This window comes from Macaca nemestrina, chromosome 18, assembly GCF_043159975.1.
Source record: "Macaca nemestrina isolate mMacNem1 chromosome 18, mMacNem.hap1, whole genome shotgun sequence".
Classification (NCBI taxonomy): Eukaryota; Metazoa; Chordata; class Mammalia; order Primates; family Cercopithecidae; genus Macaca; species Macaca nemestrina.
Genome location: NC_092142.1, coordinates 73,047,254 through 73,060,618, shown reverse-complemented (window position 1 = coordinate 73,060,618; position 13,365 = coordinate 73,047,254). Strand labels below are relative to the sequence as shown.

At 46.9% G+C, this 13,365-nt stretch overlaps 1 protein-coding gene across 7 annotated transcripts in view; it reads left to right on the top strand.

The window, feature by feature from the left end:
- Nucleotides 1-13,365, top strand: part of LOC105491290 (ATP-dependent RNA helicase DDX19B) — a 42,913-nt gene that overhangs the window by 28,913 nt on the left and 635 nt on the right. For 6 of the 7 annotated variants that reach the window (XM_071084926.1, XM_071084924.1, XM_071084927.1 and 3 more), the window contains 6 exons: nt 4,488-4,590; nt 5,605-5,719; nt 9,507-9,684; nt 10,014-10,251; nt 11,907-12,069; nt 13,146-13,337. In XM_071084926.1, the coding sequence (XP_070941027.1) occupies nt 4,488-4,590; nt 5,605-5,719; nt 9,507-9,684; nt 10,014-10,251; nt 11,907-12,069; nt 13,146-13,337 (989 nt within the window). Of the gene's footprint in view, nt 1-4,487; nt 4,591-5,604; nt 5,720-9,506; nt 9,685-10,013; nt 10,252-11,906; nt 12,070-13,123; nt 13,338-13,365 lie in introns of those variants that run through there. The other variant, XM_071084929.1, reaches the window with a different exon arrangement.

The window sequence follows — 13,365 nt, the reverse complement described above, 5'->3', positions numbered from 1 at the left end:
CAAAAAATCATAAATAAAAATAAAAATAGATATTTTGGGTCTGTATTTTCTCAAGTTTTCTTTGTTCTGTGTCATAACAGTGACATTTTCTCCAGATGGATAGTGTCTTTTTTTTAGCTTGGGACTTTGAGCATGCTTAGGGTGAATAAATGGAGTATTTATGACATGGTTTCATATTGATCATTTATATTTGTGGATCTAATATTTTTGTAGATGCTAACTTTTTTTTTTTCTGTGAGATAAGGTCTCACTCTGTCACCTAGGCAGGAGTACAGCAGTGTAGTCATAGCTTACTGCACCCTGAGCACCTGGGCTTAAGCAATCCTCCTGCCTCAGCCTCCCAGGTAGCTAGGACTACAGGCCTGTGCTGCCATGCCTAGCTAATTTTCTTTATTTAATAGAGATGGGCGTCTTGCTATGTTGCCCAGACTGGTCTTGATCTCGTGGCCTCAAGCAATCCTCCCACCTTGGCCTTCCCCCAATTTTTTTTTTTTTTTGAGACAGTTTCTCACTCTGTTATCCAGGCTAGGTGCACTGGCACCATCTTGGCTCACTGCAATTTCTGCCTCCTGGGCGCAAGCATACCTCCCACCTTGGCCTCCCAAGTAGCTGGGGCCACAGGTGCAAACCACCATGCCTGGCTAATTTTTATACAATTTTTTTTTTTTTTTTTTTTTTTGAGACTCGGCTCACTGTAACCACTGCTTCCCAGGTCCCAGTTCAAGTAATTCTCCTGCCTCAGCCTCCCAAGTAACTGGGATTACAGGCACACTCCACCATGCCCAGCTAATTTTTTTGTATTTTTAGTAGAGATGGGGTTTCACCATGTTGGCCAGGCTTGTCATGAACTCCTGACCTCGTGATCTGCCCCCCTCGGCCTCCCAAAGTGCTGATATTACAGGTGTGAGCCACCACACCAGGCCTAATTTTTATATCTCTATCAGAGACAGAGTTGTGCTATGTTGCCCAGGTTGGTCTCAAACCCCCAAAGTGTTGGGATTACAGGTATGAGGTGTCACACCAGGCTTTTTTTGTTTTTGTTTTTCAGGGGGGCTTTGGTAGAGATGGGGTCTTACTTTGTTGCCCAGACTTGTCTTGAACTCCTAGGCTCAAGCACGCTTCCCACCTTGCCTTCCCAAAGTGCTAGGGTTACAGGCATGAGCCATTGGGCCTAGCCAAGAAGCTCATTTTTAGATTGACAATATTAGAAGAGACCAGCATTATTACTAGAATTATCTAGTACCTTTTATCATCAACAAATACTTATTGAGTGCCTGTTATATAACAGATACTATGCTAGGCACTTGGATACATTAGTCAACAATGCAGAACAAAATTCCTGCCCACAAGGAGCTTACATTCTAGTTTGAAATATAGCGAATTCATTTTTATTAAAATATAACAGGTGATAAATTACAAATGTTAATGCCGCTGAATAGCACACTTAAAAGTGGGTAAGCCGGGCGCGGTGGCTCACGCCTGTAATCCCAGCACTTTGGGAGGCCGAGACGGGCGGATCACAAGGTCAGGAGATCGAGACCATCCTGGCTAACACGGTGAAACCCCGTCTCTACTAAAAGTACAAAAAAAACTAGCCGGGCGAGGTGGCGGGCGCCTGTAGTCCCAGCTACTCGGGAGGCTGAGGTTGGAGAATGGCGTAAACCCAGAAGGCGGAGCTTGTAGTGAGCCGAGTTCGCGCCACTGCACCCCAGCCTGGGTGACAGAGCAAAGACTCCGTCTCAAAAAAAAAAAAAAAGTGGGTAAAAGGGCACATTTTATGACATTTTTTTTTTACTTCAAATAAAAATAATAAATTTTGGCCATGTGCAGTGGCTCATGCCTGTAATCCAAGCATTTGGGGAGGCTGAGGCAGGCAGATCATTTGAGGTCAGGAGTTCGAGACCAGCCTGGCCAACATGGTGAAACCCCGTCTCTACTAAAAATACAAAAAATTAGCTGGGCGTGGTGGCATGTGCCTGTAGTCCCAGCTACTCAGGAGGCTGAGGCAAGAGAATCACTTGAACCCAGGAGGCAGAGATTGCAGTGAGCTGAGATCGCACCATTGGACTCCAGCCTGGGTGACAGAGTGACCCTCCGTCTCAAAAAAAAAAAAAAAAAAATTAATAAATTTTGGCCAGGCACAGTGGCTCATGCCCATTATCCCAGTAATTTGGGAGGCCAAGGCAGGCAGACGGCTTGAGCCCAGGAGTTTGAGACCAGCCTGGGCAGCACAGTAAGACCTCATCAGTATTAAAAGGTAAAAATAAAAAAGAAATTAAATGTACAACACTTTATTCTAACTACAAGGGGTAACAGATGTTTTGACAGGGAATCTAGATGTTTAAACAGAAATAGAATAAAGAGTTACCACTGTGGTGGCTGGGCGCAGTGGCTCACACCTGTAATCCCCGGACTCTGGGAGGCTGAAGTGGGCGGATCACTTGAGGTCAGGAGTTCGAGACCAGCCTGGCCAACATGGTGAAACCCATCTCTACAAAAAAAAAATACAAAAATAGCCAGGCATGGTGGTTCGTACCAGCCCCAGCTACTCAGGAAGCTGAGACACCAGAATTGCGTGGAACCCGCGCAGTGGCAGCTACAGTGAACTGAGATTGTGCCACTGCATTCCAGCTTGGGCGACAAAGTGAGACCTTGTTTCAAAAAAAAAAAAAAAAAGACCAGGTGTGGTGGCTCACGCCTGTAATCTCAACACTTTGGGAGGTCCGAGGCGGGTGTATCACCTGAGGTCAGCAGTTCGAGACCAGCCTGGCCAACATGGTGAAACCCCATCTCTACTAAAAATACAAAAATTAGCTGGGCGTGGTGGCGGGCACCTGTAATCCTGGCTACTCGGGAGGCTGGGGCAGAAGAATTGCTTGAACCCAGGCGGTGGAGGTTGCAGTGAGCTGAGATCGCACCTTTGCGCTCCAGCTGGGCAACAAGAGCAAAACTCCGTCTCAATAAAGAAAAAAAAAAAAAAAAAGAAGTCCCCACAAGGAACAGCTTACTTTTGCCAGATTTTTAAATTCCACCTGTGGCTGGGGGCCCTCCCCATGGCTTCACTTTTAGTACATGTTTCTTCTGTTCCTTTTTTCTTCTTTTCCTACTGGAAGACCTCATTTTCCTTGTCCATCTCTTTGGCCTGCCGCGGCTGCTCCATTTTTTTGTTTTTTGTTTTTTGAGACAGGGTCTTGCTCTGTCACCAGGGCAGCAGTGCAGTGGCGCAGTCTCAGCTCACTGCAGCCTGCAACCTCTACCCTCCACCTCCTGGGCTCAAGAGATCCTCATACCTCAGCCTCCCGAGTAGCTGGGACTACGGGTATGTACCACCATGTCCAGCTAATGTTTGTATCGTTTGTAGAGAAAGGGTTTCGGTATTTTGCCCAGGCTGGTCTCGAACTCCTAGGCTCAAGAAATCACCCACCTCAACCTCCCAAAGTGCTGAGATTGCAGGCATGAGCCACCGCACCTGACCTTGCCTGCTTTTTTTTTTGAGACTGAGTCTCACTCTGTCACCCAGGCTGGAGTACAGTGGCACGATCTTGGCTCACTGCAACCTCTGCCTTGTGGGTTCAAGTGATTCTCCTGCTTCAGCCTCCCAAGTAGCTGGGACTACAGGCGCTCACCACCATGCCTGCCTAATTTTTGTAATTTTAGTAGAGGCAGGGTTTTACCTTGTTGGCCAAGCTGGTCTCAAATTCCTGACCTCGAATGATCCACCCACCTCGGCCTCCCAAAGTTCTGGGATTGCAGGCATGAGCTACTGCACCTGGCCTTGCCTGTTTCTTGAGCTGCTTCAGAGGCTGCTTCTTGCCACCTTCAAGGCAAGACTTGTTTCTTGCCACTCTTACCCCTACCCTGCTACCAACACCTACATCTTGTATTTTTTAGGCATTTCAAAGTAGATTACACTTTTAAATCAAGTGGTTAAGGTAGGATCTCCTGAAGTAGGTGAAATCTGGGCAAAGACTTGAAGGAGAGAAGGGAGTTAGCATGTTATCTGGGGACAGTAGTCCCAAGCACAACACAGCCAGTGCAGAAGCCCTAAGACGAGAGCATGACTGGCATGTTCTCGGAGCAGCACTGGGGCCCTGTGGGGGAGCGAAGTAAGGGAGAGAAAGAGAGAGTAGTAGGAAATGAGAGCTGAGGTGTAATGGGGAGCAAATCATGCAGGACCCTGTATGCCATTATGAGGGTTTCAACTTGTATTTTGAATGAAACGAGGAATTATTGGAAGGTTTTTGGGCAGAGAAGTAACATGAGCTGACTCACATTTGAAAAAAATCAGTAGGCTCACTGCAGTGACTCACACCTATAATCCCAGCGCTTTGGGAGGCTGAGGCAGGAGGATCACTTGAGCCCAGGAGGCTGAGGCTGCAGTGAGCCAAGATTGTGCCACTGTACTCCAGCGTCTCCTATAAATGAATTTTTAATACTAAAAAGGTTACTTGAGATTTAAGCTCCTAACCAGTTTGTTTCTTGTGCAGCCCACAGAACTTAATTGCCCAATCTCAGTCTGGTACTGGTAAAACAGCTGCCTTCGTGCTGGCCATGCTTAGCCAAGTAGAACCTGCAAACAAATACCCCCAGGTAAGGATTTATGAATTTAGGTTTCTACTAATGCATAGATAGAGGGGATTTCCATTTGATGGATTAAAAGCCAAGCTGTGGGCCGAGTGCGGTGGCTCAGGCCTGTAACCCCAGCACTTTGGGAGGCTGAGGTGGGCAGATCACCTGAGGTCAGGAGTTCTAGACCAGCCTGGCCAACATGGTGAAACCCCATCTTTACTAAAAATAAAAAAAAATTAGTGTGGTGGGCACCTGTTGTCCCACCTACTCAGGAGGCTGAGGCAGGAGAAGCTCTTGAACCCGGGAGGTGGAGGTTGCAGTGAGCTGAGATTGCACCACTGCACTCCAGCCTGGGCGACAGAGTGAGAATCCGTCTAAAAAAACAAAAACAAGAACCAAAAAAAACAACCACAAACTAAAATTGTTTATAACATAAAGAAAGGATACATGCTTGAGTCAATGGATACCCCAGTTACCCTGATGTGATTATTATGCATTGCATGCCTGTATCAAAACATCTCATGTACCCCATAAACATATACACCTACTATGTACCCACAAAAATTCAAAAATTAAAAAAAATGCTGGCCGGGCGCGGTGGCTCAAGCCTGTAATCCTAGCACTTTGAGAGGCCGAGACGGGCGGATCACGAGGTCAGGAGATCGAGACCATCCTGGCTAACACGGTGAAACCCCGTCTCTACTAAAAAATACAAAAAACTAGCCGGGCGAGGTGGCGGGCGCCTGTAGTCCCAGCTACTCGGGAGGCTGAGGCAGGAGAATGGCATAAACCCGGGAGGCGGAGCTTGCAGTGAGCCGAGATCGCGCCACTGCACTCCAGCCTGGGTGACAGGGCCAGACTCCGTCTCAAAAAAAAAAAAAAAAAAAAAAAAAAAAAGAATCAAATGGTGTACACTTTAATGTACATATTCTTTCCTTCACCTTCAGCTGGAGGAGTGGCTAAGTCCTAATGGTAATTCCCCTTTGCAAAAGAGCTATTGTCTTGAATTTGCACTCTGCACTCTTTCCCTACCAGTGTCTATGCCTCTCCCCAACGTATGAGCTCGCCCTCCAAACAGGAAAAGTGATTGAACAAATGGGCAAATTTTACCCTGAACTGAAGCTAGCTTATGCTGTTCGAGGCAATAAATGTGAGTATGTGAATGTGGTCCTAAATCATCAACCTAATTCTTTTTATTTTGAAACATTTCAAAACATACCCAATAGTTGAAATAATACAATAAACACATGTATTTTTCCACCTAGATTCAAAAACTTAACATTTTGCCATATTTGCTTTACATAAATGTATACATTTTTGTCAAACCATTTGAAAGTAAACTGCAGACATGCACCTCATCAGGACATTCCTTGGCATCCCAGCACTTTGGGAGGCTGAGGTGGGCAGATCACCTGAGGACAGGAGATAGAGACCATACTGGCCAACATGGTGAAACCCCATCTCTACTAAAAATAGAAAAATCAGCCAGGCATGGTGGCATGCGCCTGTAGTCCCAGCTACTCAGGAGGCTGAGGCAGGAGAATCACTTGAACCCGGGAGGTGGATGTTGCAGTGAGCCACGATCATGCCACTACACTCCAGCCTGGGCGACAGAGCAAGACTCTGTCTCAAAAAAAAAAATTTTTTTTTTTTTGGTAAAGACTTCTTTTTTTTTGTAAAGACAGTGTCTTGCTATGTTGCCCAAGTTGGTCTAGAACTCCAAGTCTCAAGCAATCCTCCTGCCTCAGCCCCTCAAAGTGATGGGATTACAGGTGTGAGCCACTAGGCCAGGACTGAATTTGTTTAATTACCTAATTTACTTCTCTTCATCAGCAGAATAAAAACCCAGAATGTTTATGGCTATTGACTCTGGGGATTATTCTGTTAATTCTTTTTTGTTACTAATTTTTTCTACACTAGTTTGTTTTACAACTAATATTACTTAAGTAATTTTAAAAGTGTTGTTGGCCAGGCGTGGTGGATCGTGCCAGTAATCTCAGCACTTTGGGAGCCCGAGGTGGCTGGATCATTTTAAGGTTAGAAGTTCGAGACCAGCCTGACTAACATGATGAAACCCTGTCTCTACTAAAAATACAAAAAAATTAGCCGGGCATGGTGGTGCACACCTGTAATCCCAGCTACCCAGAAAGCTAAGGCTGGAGAATTGCCTGAACCCGGGCCGGGGGTGGGGGGAGGTTGCAGTGAGCCGAGACAGCACCACTGTACTCTAGCCTGGGCGACAGCATGAGATTCTATCTCAAAAAAAAAAAAAAAAAAGTTAGAGGTTTGGTTGAGTTTTATGGATCTCTGAAACAAATGTGACTTTATGAAAATCAAGTCTGCATACAATGTCCGAATGCCAACCTGAGGCCAGTTCTGAAAAGTAAATAATATAATGAAACTTATTGGGAGATAATCATTTAAAATTTTGCAATTTGTATTCAAAGTAGAAGGGTAGAAAATTCTGATTTTTTTTTCTTTTTTTTTTTGAGACAGAGTCTCACTCTGTCGCCCAGGCTGGAGTGCAGTGGCACGATCTTGGCTCACTGCAAGCTCCACCTCACGGGTTCACGCCATTCTCCTGCCTCAGCCTTCCGAGTAGCTGGGACTACAGGCGCCCGCCACCACGCCTGGCCAATTTTTGTATTTTTAGTAGAGATGGGGTTTCACCATGTTGGCCAAATGATCTCCAACTCTTGACCTCGTGATCTGCCCGCCTCAGCCTCCCAAAGTGCTGGGATTACAGGCATGAGCCACGGCACCTGGCCTTTTTTTTTTTTTTTTTTTTTTTTGAGACAGAGTCTCCCTCTGTCACCCAGGCTGGAGTGCAGGGATGCAATCCTGGCCTACTGCAACCTCCGCCTCCTGGGCTCAAGTGATTCTCGTGCCTCAGCTTCCTGAGGAGCTGGGATTACAGGCATGCGCCACCACGCCCAGCTAACATAAAAGCAACTGACATATTGATGCCAGGATAGAGCTGAAGAGGCAGAGTGCATTAGAAAGATAAGAACTGTGAAAAAGTCTGCCTAAGAGGAAGTGTCCCAGTCTGTTGTTGACAGAAATGTTGACAGAAAAAAAATAAAGATCAGATACTTCAGAGAGAATTGGATGATTACAGAGATGAGAAGAATGCTACTGAAGAGGATTCATCTTCTAATTGTTTATATCCTTACTATGTCTTTTCAGCATTTTTTTTTTTTTTTTTTTTTTTTTTTTTTTTTTTTGAGAGGGAGTCTCGCACTGTCGCCCGGGCTGGAGTGCAGTGGCCGGATCTCAGCTCACTGCAAGCTCTGCCTCCCGGGTTCACACCATTCTCCTGCTTCAGCCTCCCGAGTAGCTGGAACTACAGGCGCCCGCCACCTCGCCTGGCTACTTTTTTGTATTTTTTAGTAGAGACAGGGTTTCACTGTGTTAGCCAGGATGGTCTCGATCTCCTGACCTCGTGATCCGCCCGTCTCGGCCTCTCAAAGTGCTAGGATTACAGGCTTGAGCCACCGCGCCCGGCCAGCATTTTTTTTAATTTTTGAATTTTTGTGGGTACATAGTAGGTGTATATGTTTATGGGGTACATGAGATGTTTTGATACAGGCATGCAATGCATAATAATCACATCAGGGTAACTGGGGTATCCATTGACTCAAGCATGTATCCTTTCTTTATGTTATAAACAATTTTAGTTTGTGGTTGTTTTTTTTGGTTCTTGTTTTTGTTTTTTTAGACGGATTCTCACTCTGTCGCCCAGGCTGGAGTGCAGTGGTGCAATCTCAGCTCACTGCAACCTCCACCTCCCGGGTTCAAGAGCTTCTCCTGCCTCAGCCTCCTGAGTAGGTGGGACAACAGGTGCCCACCACACTAATTTTTTTTTATTTTTAGTAAAGATGGGGTTTCACCATGTTGGCCAGGCTGGTCTTGAACTCCTGACCTCAGGTGATCCGCTTGCCTTGGCCTCCCAAAGTGCTGGGATTACAGGCGTGACCCACTGCTCCCTGCCTGTTTTTTTTTTTTTTTCAGACAGAGTTTCACTCTTGTTGCCCAGGCTGGAGTGCAATGGCGCAATCTCAGCTCACTGCAACCTCTGCCTCCCGGGTTCAAGTGATTCTCCTTCCCCAGCCTCCCAAGTAGCTGAGATTACATGAGCCCACCATCACACCCAGCTAATTTTTGTATTTTTAGTAGAGATGGGGTTTCGCCATGTTGACCAAGCTGGTCTCGAACTCCTAACCTCAGGTGATCTGCCTCCCAAAATGCTGGGATTAGAGTCATGAGCCACCGCGCCCAGCCCTTTTAATTATTTTTAAATGTACATTAAATTGTTGACTGTAGTCACTCAGTTGTGCTATCAAATACTGGATCTTACTTATTTTAATTGTATTTTTGTACCAATTACCTTTTCAGCATTTTGTCTGGTTTTATGTCCATTAAATACTATAGTGCTATCCTAACGTTTCCTTAATATATTAATGCAAACAGCAAAACATTTGCATTAAAATATATAATAGGTTTAGAATTTCTCAGAAAGAAGAGCTGGCTTTGCCTTTGAAATACCCATGGAGGCGGGCACGGTGGCTCACGCCTGTAATCCCAGCACTTTGGGAGGCTGAGGCAGGTGGATCACCAAGTCAGGAGTTCAAGACCAGCCTGGCCAAGATGGTGAAACCTGTCTCTACTAAAAATACAAAAAAAAATTAGCCAGGTGCAGTGGCAGGTGCCTGTAATCCCAGCTATTTTGGAGGCTGAGGCAGGAGAATTGCTTGAACCTGGGCGGCAGAGGTTGCAGTGAGCCAAGATGTTGCCACTGTACTCCAGCCTGGGCAACAGAGTGAGACTCCGCCTCAAAAAACAAAACAAAACAAAACAAAAACAAAAAGAAAAAATGCAAACAAACAAAAAAAACAAAAGAAATATCCATGCATGGAAAACATCTTGGGTCTCCACAGTGGAAAGAGGCCAGAAGATCAGCGAGCAGATTGTCATTGGCACCCCTGGGACCGTGCTGGACTGGTGCTCCAAGCTCAAGTTCATTGATCCCAAGAAAATCAAGGTGTTTGTTCTGGATGAAGCTGACGTCATGATAGCCACTCAGGGCCACCAGGATCAGAGCATCCGCATCCAGAGGTAGGGATCTCGAGGGCAGAGGACTCCTCAGCCTCCCCATCTGCAGTGTCTTCTCCCTTCACTTCAGACGCCTCCTCTGGCCTCTGCCAGGGTCTTGTCTCTCGTACTCTCAGCAGCATTTGTTTGACAGGCCATTTCCTTGTCAGCACTGACCACAGTCCCTCCCAGCCTGGGCTGAGAAAGGAGACCCCAACCCCTGTCCCCCACCCAGGCCTGCTGCTCCTCCTTCCCCTTCAGCCTTCCTGGGCATCTAGACCCAGCTGGGGAGGCTGTGCTTCCGCTGCTTCCCGGGGCCACCTGGGGCCACATGCCAGGGCCTTCCCTTGCAGGATGCTGCCCAGGAACTGCCAGATGCTGCTTTTCTCTGCCACCTTTGAAGACTCTGTCTGGAAGTTTGCCCAGAAAGTGGTCCCAGACCCAAACATTATCAAACTGAAGCGGGAGGAAGAGACCCTGGACACCATCAAGCAGTACTATGTCCTGTGCAGCAGCAGAGACGAGAAGTTCCAGGCCTTGTGTAACCTCTATGGGGCCATCACCATTGCTCAAGCCATGATCTTCTGCCATGTGAGTAGTAGCAGCAGTGGCAGGCCTGGCCCTTCCCTCTCAGCCAGCTCCCCACAGGGCTCAGGAGGACTGGATGCCCCTGGGCGCCGTGGGAAGAAAGGAAGTGGTTTGTTCTCCTAAGGTTTTAATGAGTTGTAGGAGGGAGACTTTGATTCCACTTCTTAGTGATTACTGGGGGAAAAAACCCCAAGTAACAGCCAATGAAATAATCTTTAGATTTTTAAGAATATAAGCTGGGCAGCCAGCACGGTGGCTCATGCCTGTAATCCCAGCAATTTTGGAGGCCAAGGCAGGTGGATCACCTGAGGTCAGGAGATCAAGACCAGCCTGGCCAACATGGTGAAACCCTGTCTCTACTAAAAATACAAAAAATTAGCCCTGTGTGGTGGTATGCACCTATAACCCCAGCTACTCAGGAGGCTGAAGCAGGAGAATCGCTTGAACCCAGGAGGTAGAGGTTGCAGTGAGCCAAGATTGTGCCATTGTACTCCAGCCTGGGTAACAAGAGCGAAACTCTGTCTCAATACAAAAACAAACAAACAAAAAAACCCAACAACAAAAAAAGAATATAAGCTGGGCAAGTACATGTAGTCCCAGCTACTCAAAAGGCTGAGGTGGAAGGATCGCTTAAGCCCAGGAGTTCAGGCCAGCATGGGCAACAACATAGTGAGACCTCATCATTAAAAAAATATATATGGCTGGGCACGGTGGCTGACGCCTGTAATCCCAGCCCTTTGGGAGGCTGAGGTGGGGGGATCTTCTTGAGCCCAGGAGTTCAAGACCAGTTTGCACAACATAGCAAGATCCCATCTCTACAAAAATTTTAAAAATTAGCCAGGCGTGGTGGTGCGTGCCTATGGTCCCAGCTGCTTGGGAGGCTCAGATGGGAGGATTGATTGAGCCCAGGAGGTTGAGACTGCAGTGAGCTGTGATTGTGCCACTGCACTCCAGAGTGGGCAACAAAATGAGATCCTGTCTCAAAAAATATATAAAATTTTAATATATATATATTTTTTGTTTGTTAGTTTTTGAGATAGGGTCTTGCTCTATCATTCAGGCCAGAATACAGTGGCATGATCATAGCTCACTGCAGCCTTGGCTGTTGTTACTAGGGTTACAGGTGTGTGCTCCATGTATGTCAGGCTAATTATTTTTATTTTTGTAGAGATGGGGTCTTGCTCTGTTGTGCAGGCTGGTCTCAAACTCCTAGCCTCGAGCGATCTTCCAGTCTCAGCCTCCCAAAGCGCTGAGACTACAGGCACGAGCCACCATATCTGGCAAGAACATAGACTATTTAGGAATGAAGATCTTTAGCTAAAACCACACTCTCCCTAGATAAAAAACTAACAGCAGTTACGTAACTTATCTAAAAAGAAAGAAATCATATGACGAAAATTCTATTTGAAAAAAAAAAATTTTTTTGAGATGGGTTCTTGCCATGTTGCCCAGGCCAGCCTTGAACTCCTGGGCTCAAGTGTGTAGCTTGGACTGTAGGTATGTACCACCAGACTTCATTGATAAATTTTAAGCCTAACCTCCTAACTGGATTTAGCAGCGCCTTCATGTATTTTAATTGTGGCAAGCCACTTTTTTGCAGTTGTCTTCCTTTTGTTTTTAACAGGTCTGTTCATATGAAACAATTCTTTTCACTACAGACTCGCAAAACAGCTAGTTGGCTGGCAGCAGAGCTCTCAAAAGAAGGCCACCAGGTGGCTCTGCTGAGTGGGGAGATGATGGTGGAGCAGAGGGCTGCGGTGATTGAGCGCTTCCGAGAGGGCAAAGAGAAGGTTCTGGTGACCACCAACGTGTGTGCCCGCGGTGAGCAGAGGATGTGTCCTACCTGGTCTGCCAGGCTCGGGGTCCCAGGCCCAGTTAGAGCTAGAAATCCTTGTACACAGGGAAGTCAGATGGTCTCAGGGAGATCGGTGGGGTTGGTGACAATATTCCTTTCTAGGAGAGACTGCATTTCCCTCAGGTGATAAAAACTCCCACAGAAACCAGGAGTCTTGACTTGGTGGAAGGAAATGTACAGGCATCTGACTGGTAGAGAACAGAGCCTGCTCTTCCAAGGGCGCCCATCTCCAGAACATTGTGTCTCCTGGAGGCTTACTGACTGATTTCATAATTTTGTTGGCACCTGCCAGTTTTGTTATTTTCCTCCAGGTTCTGCTATATGCCTGTATGTGCCCTCTCTTGTACCCAATTCCCAGAGTTGGCCTGTCCCCCCAGTTTTTTTTTTTTTTTTTTAGACAGAGTCTCGCTCAGTAGCCCAGCTCGAGTGCAGTGGCACAATCTCAGCTCACTGTAACCTCCACCTCCTGGGTTTAAGTGATTCTCCTGCCTCAGCCTCCTGAGTAGATGGGATTACAGGCGCCTACCATCAAGCCCAGCTAATTTTTGTATTTTTAGTACAGCCGGGGTTTTGCAGTGTTGGCCAGGCTGGTCTTGAACTCTTGACCTCAGCTGATCTGCCTGCCTCGGCCTCCCAAAGTGCTGGGATTACAAGTATGAGTCACCATGCTCGGTCCCCCAAATTCTTTCCCTCTACCCAAAGTTGGTATGTATTGACTTACCTTTGGACAACAGTGATTTTTGTCTCTTGTCCTTACTTCTCTCTGTCTCCAACTCTCAGGGACTCATTCATCACCTCTCCCTGCACCCCACCCCGTGGCCCCTGCTAGTTTGGTTTCTGTGCCTGTAGTTTTGCTTTTGGGCATCATCTAAATCTTGCACTGCATGGCCTTTCAGATCTGGCTTCCTACGCTTGACGTCATATACATCTCTTAGTGCCGAGTTCCCTTAATGCTGAGTCATGCTCCATTGTATGGATGGAACACATGACTGATTTGTCTCCTGTCCTTGGTCTTCTCAGCTTCCATCTCTCCTTCCTGCAGGCATCGATGTTGAACAAGTGTCTGTCGTCATCAACTTTGATCTTCCCGTGGACAAGGACGGGAACCCTGACAACGAGACCTACCTGCACCGGATCGGGCGCACAGGCCGCTTTGGCAAGAGGGGCCTGGCAGTGAACATGGTGGACAGCAAGCACAGCATGAACATCCTGAACAGAATCCAGGAGCATTTTAGTGAGTCCCGGGGAGGGTCCTGTGCCTG